The sequence below is a fragment of the Vanellus vanellus genome (genome assembly GCF_965231255.1).
Source record: "Vanellus vanellus genome assembly, contig: HAP1_SCAFFOLD_45, whole genome shotgun sequence".
NCBI lineage: Eukaryota > Metazoa > Chordata > Aves > Charadriiformes > Charadriidae > Vanellus > Vanellus vanellus.
In genome coordinates this window covers 1335957-1345087 of record NW_028128545.1, presented here as the reverse complement: position 1 = coordinate 1345087, position 9131 = coordinate 1335957, and the positions used below count along the sequence as shown (strand labels likewise).

At 54.2% G+C, this 9131-nt stretch overlaps 2 protein-coding genes across 2 annotated transcripts; both read right to left on the bottom strand.

Annotated features, from left to right (window-relative positions):
* Positions 1–529: 529 nt before the first annotated feature.
* Positions 530–1498, bottom strand: LOC309684239 (olfactory receptor 14A16-like; the record flags this gene model as incomplete). The annotated part of the gene is made up of 1 exon (XM_082500175.1): positions 530–1498. One exon carries the CDS (start codon positions 1496–1498, stop codon positions 530–532), a length of 969 nt encoding a protein of 322 aa, XP_082356301.1.
* Positions 1499–7518: 6020 nt separating this feature from the next.
* LOC309684238 (olfactory receptor 14C36-like) lies at positions 7519–8493 on the bottom strand (the record flags this gene model as incomplete). Its single annotated transcript, XM_082500174.1, has 1 exon — positions 7519–8493. One exon carries the CDS (start codon positions 8491–8493, stop codon positions 7519–7521), a length of 975 nt encoding a protein of 324 aa, XP_082356300.1.
* Between the last annotated feature and the right edge of the window lie 638 nt (positions 8494–9131).

Sequence of the window (9131 nt, the reverse complement as noted above, 5' to 3'; positions counted from 1 at the left end):
GCCCTGCTCTTCTCCCAGCACAGACCACCTCCCCTCAGAGCCTCTTCCCGAGAGAGCTCATCCGTGCTGGCCTGGCCAGCCATTCCTGCACCCCCTGCCCAGGTGTCCCGCAGCCCCCGAGCTGGTGGTGCGGCTCTGCAGAGCCGGGGGCTGTGGTGCCCAGGGCCATGCTGGTCAGGCTGGGAGGCAGACCCAGCTCAGGTGGCTCTTGCCCACTCCACTTCAGCACACAGACACTGCCCCTTCAGCTCCAGAGAAGATCTTGGAGAAACGATCTTGGACAAAAAAGTTAGCAAAGGGTCTTTTATTTTGTTTAAACACACTGAGAGAGCAACTCCTTATTTATAAAAAGTCTCTGGCTCACACAAGACAGTCAGATGCTGACACAGAAACAGGATACAGGGTGACTCTTCTCTTTTGTTCACAGTATTAATACAATGCAGAAAAGCTAAAAACCAAAGGAAAGAAAGGAAAAAAAAAAAAAAACCAAAAACCTAGCCAAGAGAGTCTGGGCCTGTAACGAGTTACATCATGTGTGATCTGTAGAAGAAATTGGATATTTAATTGCTGCTTCTGAAAAGAAACCAGTCATAAGTTTTCTTAGGGCATCCTTGAGCTCCTGGTTCCTCATGCTGTAGATGAGGGGGTTCACTGCTGGAGGCACCACCGAGTACAAAAAGGACACCAACAGGTCCAGGGATTTTGAGGAGATGGAGGGGGGCTTCAGGTAGGCAAATATGCCAGTGCTGACAAACAGTGAGACCACGGCCAGGTGAGGGAGGCACGTGGAAAAGGCTTTGTGTCGTCCCTGCTCCGAGGGGATCCTCAGCACAACCCTGAAGATCTGCACATAGGACAGCACAATGAAAACAAAACACGCAAAGACTAAACACACACTAACCACAAGAAGGCCAACTTCCCTGAGGTAAGCATCTGTGCAGGAGAGCTTGAGGATGTGGGGGATTTCACAGAAGAACTGGTCCAGGGCATTGCCCTGGCAGAGGGGCAGTGAAAATGTATTGGCCGTGTGCAGGAGAGAATAGAGAAACCCACTGCCCCAGGCAGCTGCTGCCATGCGGACACAAGCTCTGCCTCCCAGGAGGGTCCCGTAGTGCAGGGGATGGCAGATGGCAATGTAGCGGTCATAGGACATGAAAGTGAGAAGAAAAACCTCTGCTGAAATTAAAAAGATAAACAGAAAGATTTGAGCAGCACATCCTGTATAGGAAATGACCCTGGTGTTCCAGAGGGAATTGGCCATGGCTTTGGGGAGAGTGGTGGAGATGGAGCCCAGGTCGAGGAGGGAGAGGTTGAGGAGGAAGAAGTACATGGGTGTGTGGAGGTGGTGGTCGCAGGCGACGGCAGTGATGATGAGGCCATTTCCCAGGAGGGCAGCCAGGTAGATGCCCAGGAAGAGCCAGAAGGTCAAGAGCTGCAGCTCCCGTGTGTCTGCGAATGCCAGGAGGAGGAAGTGGGTGATGGAGCTGCTGTTGGACATTTGCTGCCTCTGAGCATTGGGCACTGTCCAAGAAAGAAAAGGCAGTTCAAAGAGAGTGAAGACTTTTCTAAGAAAAAAACTGCCCTGTATCTCTCTGAAGCTTCAGAGACTGCCTTTCCCTCGTAAAGATGACATTTGGCACATCCCTCTTGTGAGCTCTGCTTTGTGGTGGCTGAGGGTGCCCCAGGGAGCAGAGAACTCTGCAGTGAGCTCTGGAGGGGTCAGTCATACCCTGAAGAAATAGGCAAATAGGAACATGGTTTTAATCTCAGTTTCAATCCTCTCGTAATGTCAAAGAGCTCTTCAGCATTGTTGCTCCCAGTTCACCTGACTGCAGAGCACAGCTGTGGGGATTTTGGTTTGTTTGTACTGTTCTTGTTTCCCCTATGCTCCCGAGGAGTGTTTTATGGCAGAAATTGTTGGACTTTCTGCCGCACTCATTATGAAGCCTTGTGGGTCCTGAGAGGCTGAGGGGCTGTCCCTCCATGTGGGGTGAGGGCAGTCGGTCTGTCCAGCAGCCCTGCTCTCAGCTCCTGTGCTGGCACCTCTTGGAGCTGGATGATGATAGACTCAGCTGTTCCCCTGAGAAGGAACTGGCCACTGCTGGGACCAGAGGAATGCAGTTTCCCTGTACCCCTCTCCAAAGCCCTCAGCTTGTCTCATCGTACCTGAGGAGGATCTCAGCCCTCCCCTCCCAGACAGGGACACAGAGGACTCCCTGCAGCTGCCTGCGCCAAGACGCCCGGCAGCATTGCCATGACCTGAGCACTGAGGGGTGTCCTCCGTGGGGCTGCTGGATAACATAGAGATGCCACGGGAATGCTGTGCCCGTCTGGAGAGCAGCCTGCAGCCTAGCACGAGCCCCTCCGAGAAGGAGTTGAAAGTCCTAATGGGTGGGGTGTCTGGAATGGAGAATTGGGTCATTTGTTTTGCCCTGAGCCACTGATTATGAGGGGACTGTATGGACTTATCATCACAGCAGGAGCCAGAGAGTTGGTCTCTTAACTGCAGCTTAGCCCCAGCCCTCATCCCAGCAAGTCAAGTGCTGACAAGAAGGGGAGCAGACAAAGGAAGGGAAAACTGGAGAAATGCCCCAGTGCTGCTGCTGAGGGCGGCAGAAAGGGACAGGTGGTCGGGGATTGCGTCACTTCCCCTCTGCAAGGGTGAGGCCGCTGGGCAGGTGCCCCATGGCCGTCAGGGCAGAGGCTGGGCTGGGTGGGAGAGGAGAGCAGGGGTGGCTCCAGGGAAGGTGTTTGCCCTGCAGGGGATGGTGGGAGGTGTCGGGATCCCCCCTTGCCCGGGCATTTCTGGCAGCAGTTCCCTCTCTCCCTGCCAATGTCTCTGCTGCCTGGAGCTGTCCCTGTCGGTACCAGTTTCTCTGCCCCGATGTCTCCTCGCTGTCACTACTCATAGACCCCATCCCACACTCTGTCCAGCTCTGCCCTGCAGACCCCTCCTGGCAGTAGGACACTGCCCAGGGGCATCTCTGGGTCTGCGGGGGATCAGGAGAGGCTCAGACAAGTGCTAACGAGAAAAGGGGTCTCTGTGCCAGCTCTGGAGTGGAGAAATCCATTCCCACCTAGCACTGCCCACCCAGCCAGCCAAGAGGGGGCATTTCCAAGCACAGACACCTTCCTTTTCAGCTGAATGGTGCCTTAATGTCCTTCTTGAGAAGGACCCTCTGCAAATGACCTTGGGGTGATCTGGAGCGGTGAGCAGCCCTGACCCTCAATGCACCATCTTCAAAGCAGTAGGAACCTGCCCTGCCCTGCCTTGCCAGGGGTCACTCCTTCTACCCAAAGATATTTCTCACAGCATGGTGGGGAGCTCCCCAGACAGGCTGAGAGCTGATCCTGGCAGGCGGCAGAGTCCCTGCCCCCCCCGTCCCCAGGTTACAGGGACCATGCTGGCAAGGACAGCCCTCCCCACCCCTGCCTGCACACCCACCTTCACACCCCTCCAGACATTGCTGGGAGAAGGCAATCCTACTGCCCTGTCCCTCTGATGGTGCAGCAAGGGATCCCTGATCTGGAGCATGTCTCCTCTACACTGGAGAGAGATCCCATAGGCTGTGGGCTATACCATCTTTCCAAGATCTTTCCAGGAACCACAGTTGCATTGCCCTGCACCCAGAGACTTACCCTGTTAAGGGCTGTGCAGATTTCTCCTCCAGTGAGTTGTCAGCTGTCCTCCTACTCCAGAGTGCATTTACGCTCTCTCTGCCTCCCTTGTCTCCCCTCGGTGCCTTCAGGACCAAGCAGCAGCCCTGCTGCGCTGTGCAGAGGAGCTGCTCCTGGGCAGAGCTGTCTCTCTGCAGTGCTGCCCGCTTGCCAGGAGCTCCCTCCTTCCCGGGAGCCTGGCCCAGCTCAGCAGCAGAGGACCTGCCCAAGGAGGCACTTTCTTCTCTCCCTCCAGGCTCCCACAGGCATCCCTGGGGCTCCAGGGGACCTGCTGAAGTAATCACGGATGTTCCCTCCCTCAGCTGGAGGAGACTTAGCTCCCGCGGCATTCCTTTTATTGGAAAAAGAGTTGGATGTGAGAATCGCCTCTCCTAGTATTGGACAGGACACCAGGGGGGTGTAAGAGAAGGATGTAAGATTTCCAAGCCGGGGAAGGGGGGGCGATTCCATTGTGTGAATTGGGGCATTTCATCCTGGGTCTGTAGTCCCAGGGCCAGAAAGACATTCAGTTGTTGTTTGTCAATGTACCGTATCTGCTCTGAAGAAAAGCATTTGCATAGGTGAGCTCTCAGACACTTGGTACAAGGATTCCTCGAGGCGTGTCACAGCTTTTCTGGTGCCACAGCTGGTCTTCAAGGACAGCATCCTCCAAGCACAGCAAGGATTGAAACGCAGTCTAAACTCGAAAGGCAATTCAAGGGCACCACTAGGAGTGTTTACTACAGCAGGAACAGGTAAAGAAGCAACAAAGCTACTGTGTGGACACTGCTGAGTTTCACAAGAGCAGGTGTAGGGAGAGCTGAGATTGTCCATGACCTCTTTGCCTCAGTCTTCCCCAGCAAGGTCTTGCAGGCCTCTGTGGTTTGAGGGAAGATCCTGGAGGAGAACACCCAGGGATGGATGGGGATCAGCCCGGTAGGCAGTTCAACACCACACAGCCATGCACTCACTTCCACCAAGTGGGACGATGAAAGAGGAAAGAAAAGGTACAAGCAGGAAACTCATAACTCAGAATAAAATTAGATTAATAAGCAAAGAAGAAGTGGAAGAACAAAAAAGTGAGAGGCCCTTGGTAGCCAAGAGAAATGCAATCACCCAGACGGCAAAGACCTGGGTTCTGTTTGTGCCTTCCAGCTTTGCCAGCAGCCTTGGCCATTTCCAGTGCAGGTTGTCCCACTCCTGCCCCAGTTTTCCTCCAGGCTGTAGACACCCATCTTGCTTCCCCCCCTTTGCTCTCCCCTGGGAATTTCTGTACCTTCACTAATGTCGCTGTGCCCTAACAGGCTGTTTCTTGGTACACAAAGGCACGGGCTGATCACCAACTGTCTCTGGGTGACCTCTTGCATCACAGCTCTACCTTTCATGTGACCTTGCTTCTTCCTCCTGTCCAGTCTCCACTTTCCCAGCTGCACTATACAGCATTTTTTCTCTCTCCTGCATTTTCCCACTTCCAAGGAAAGCTCAAAAATCTCAGAAAGCACCCTCCAGGCAGGCAACCTAACTCATCAATGACTTACAACATCAAGCCTTTCACCTGACCAGATAGTGGTGACCTCACGGTGATCTTCTAAACCACCTGGCTGCTGCTGCTGCCCTTTCAGCTTTGTGGGTAGACATAGGCAAGCCATATGCCTGCTGCTGTCCCTTCAGATACTCAGGCAGAAGGGACATGCCAACCCATAGCCATGTCCTCTTTCTGGGTGGGGCTTCATCGTTCAGGCGAGTAATAAGGGCACTCAACAGTGTTGACCCAACTGCTGATCACTGAGGGATTCTGGTTATGACTGGCTTCTGGGAGCACTTTGTGCCACTCTGGACATTTTGGCCTGATCATCTAGCCAACTTCCCACCCACCACACTATCCACTGCTTCAGCCCAGAGAGCATCAATATAGCTATAAGGAGATGATGTCAAAGGCCATGCACAAGGCAAGGCACACAACATGCCCTTGTTTCTCCTAACTATTCTGGTCCAGCAAAGCCTTTCTTGTCCTTCCACTGCCTGGAGATGGATGCGGGAGGACGGACCCCATCACCCTCCAAGGGACTGAGGAAGGCTGATCAGTTTGTAATTACCCCAATCCTCACCTCTGCCCTTCTTGAAGATGGGTTTGATGTCTGCCCTTTCTGTGGACCCCAGAAACTTTCTGACTGCTTTGGCCCTTTTGAGGGAACAATCCACAATCACAGGACAGGGTGACGTAGCAGAGTGGAGCACTTGCAGTGAGCCTGTCCACGGCAGCAGAGATGAACGTCCCTGGGACGGTGGGGATTTGTTCCTGCAGTCACACACAGAAATGTCAGAGCTCTGTCAGGTGCCCACACCTCCGCTGGCCTCGGGCACTCCTCATACACACACGGCTGATCAGAGACACGAGTCCTTCCTTTGCCCATGCAGAGGCAGTGCACTGCAGCAGTCACAGTGTCTCTCTGACCTCCTGCCACCACCCCCAGAATCTGGGAGGCACCGCAGCCCTGCGGTGTGTCGTCCTCCTCTGCTCTCCTCTGGAGGAATGGACATGGGGATCTCGGTTCCAGGAAGTACATCCCAGTGCTGCATCCAGGTGTTTCCCCAGCGGATGTTACTCTCCTAGTGAAGTGACCTCATCTGTCACACTCGCCTTCACGGCACCCCCAGGAATAGCTGATGGCATTTATGCTCACCCTTGTCTATCTACCCACACGCACACACTGTGCATACTTAGGACTCATCTGTACAATGCAAAGGTGGACTTCTGACCTCCTCATTCGGCGTCCCTCTATCTGAAGGGACAAAGAACCTCTCCGAGCTGGGGTGAAAGGCCATTGCTAGAAATGGAGGTTTTCTTGGCAAGAGCATGATGGCGGCCTTGGGGCAACTTCCCCGGGTTGTCCAGTGGGCACAGGCACAGCCCAGACGCTGCTCTGCTGGTCCGTCATGTCTCTCGCAGGAGCCTGGCTTTGCCAGGACACTGCTGTGTGACCCCAGCCTGCACATTGCCACACTTCAGCACTTCCCTGGCAATTTCCTCTCCGGGGCACTTGCCAGCCCCGCCAGCCCAAACCCTCCCTGAATCTGGCCACCTCCTGCCCTCTCCACAGCGCAGACCAGCAGAGCAGACCCATTGGGACTGGTCCCACAGCAACACATGGAGGCCAGTGAGAATGTCCACCCAGCTGGCATGCTGAGGAGATCTCCTCCCCAGGCAGCTTGCAGACCCAGCTGACAACCTTCCTGCCCAGGGTGGCGTGAGAGAATTGGCCCAGGGCATCCTCAGGAAGGTCCTTTTGCCCCAGGGACAGGGCAGCGGCCTGAGATGCCCCACCACAGCAAAGGGTTTCTCTGTTCATGTCTGCCCTGCTATGCTCTTGGGACAGCCCATCTCCCCTCAGCGCCTCTTCCCGAGAGGACTCATCTGTGCTAGCCTGGCCAGCCATTCCTGCACCCCCTCCCTACGTCTCCCACAGCCCCCGAGCTGGTGGTGCAGCTCTGCAGAGCCAGGGGCTGTGGTGCCCAGGGCCATGCTGGTCAGGCTGGGAGGCAGACCCAGCTTAGGTGGCTCCTTCCCCTTCCACCTCAGCACACAGATGCTGCCCCTGCAGCTCCAGAGAAGATCTCGGAGAAAGGATATCAGATCAGCGTGATGGGGCAGGGTCTTTTATTTTGTTTAAACACACTGAGAGAGCAGGTCTTTCTTTATAAAAAGTCTCCGGCTCACATAAGACAGGCAGATGCTGACACAGAAACATGATACAGGGTGACTCTTCTCTTTTGTTCACAGCATTAACACAACCAAGAAAAGATAAAAAACAAAGAAAGAAAGGAAAAAACCTAGTCAAGAGAGTCTGGACCTGTAACGAGTTACATCATGTGTGATCTGTAGAAGAAGACTGAAAATTTAATTGCTGCTTCTGAAAAGAAACCAGTCATAAGTTTCCTTAGGGCATCCTTGAGCTCCTGGTTCCTCATGCTGTAGATGAGGGGGTTCACTGCTGGAGGCACCACCGAGTACAGAAATGACACCAACAGGTCCAGGGATGGGGAGGAGATGGAGGGGGGCTTCAGGTGGGCAAATACGGCAGTGCTGAGAAAGAGGGAGACCACAGCCAGGTGAGGGACGCACGTGGAAAAGGCTTTGTGCCGTCCCTGCTCCGAGGGGATCCTCAGCACAACCCTCAAGATCTGCACATAGGACAGCACAATGAAAACAAAACACCCAGATACAAAACAGGCACTAACCACAAGAAGCCCAGCTTCCCTGAGGTAAGCATCTGTGCAGGAGAGCTTGAGGATGTGGGGAATTTCACAGAAGAACTGGTCCAGGGCATTGCCCTGGCAGAGGGGCAGTGAAAATGTATTGGCCGTGTGCAGGAGAGAATAGAGAAACCCACTGCCCCAGACACCTGCTGCCATGCGGACACAAGCTCTGCCTCCCAGGAGTGTCCCATAGTGCAGGGGTTGGCAGATGGCAACATAGCGGTCATAGGACATGACAGTGAGAAGAAAAACCTCTGCTGAATTGAAGAAGAGAAACAGAAAGATTTGAGCAGCACATCCTGCATAGGAAATGACCCTGGTGTTCCAGAGGGAATTGGCCATGGCTTTGGGGAGAGTGGTGGAGATGGAGCCCAGGTCCAGGACAGAGAGGTTGAGGAGGAAGAGGTACATGGGGGTGTGGAGGTGGTGGTCGCAGGCGATGGCGGTGATGATGAGGCCATTTCCCAGGAGGGCAGCCAGGTAGATGCCCAGGAAGAGCCAGAAGGTCAAGAGCTGCAGCTCCTGTGTGTCTGCGAATGCCAGGAGGACGAAGTGGGTGATGGAGCTGCTGTTGGACATCTGATCTGTTTGTACATGAGGTTCTGCTAAAGGAGGTAAACCACACTCACAAGTTAGAACTGCTCTGAGCAAAACTAGTCACATTCCCTGTGTCCCATTCTCCTCTGTCCTTCCCAAACACACATGACCTTCCTCTTTCCTTTCAGGAACTTTTGACTTCCCCAAGTTCCGACCTCTGCTGTGTGCTGGACAAACAAGAAGCAAGGAGGAGGCTTCTGCCCATGGGCTACCAAGCAGTCACCCCTGCTCAATAGCAGTGGGCATCTGGAAAAGGTGTGGCAGCTTCCGAAAGTCACCGTTTGCCTCATCGCTAATCCGTGTGTCATGAAGACAAGCTGGTCATCATTTTCAATCAGGAGAATGCCAGATAAACTCCCACCTCAACCCCCTTGTCCCCGTAGAGTACGAGGGTAAGAACAAGAGCAGCATGAAGAGGAGGGGAAGATGGAGAAACGCTCCTGCTGAGGGAGGAAAGGGACCTATAGACAGTGCTCATGAGTTTCTCCTCCTTGGTATGTGGCTGCTGAGGAGGCACCTTGGCCAGAAACCCCACAGCCTTGATGTTGGAAGCTCTGCTGGGCCAGAGAGGAGACTGGGGGGCTTTCAGTAGAAGGCACCCTCATTACAGGAGATGGCAG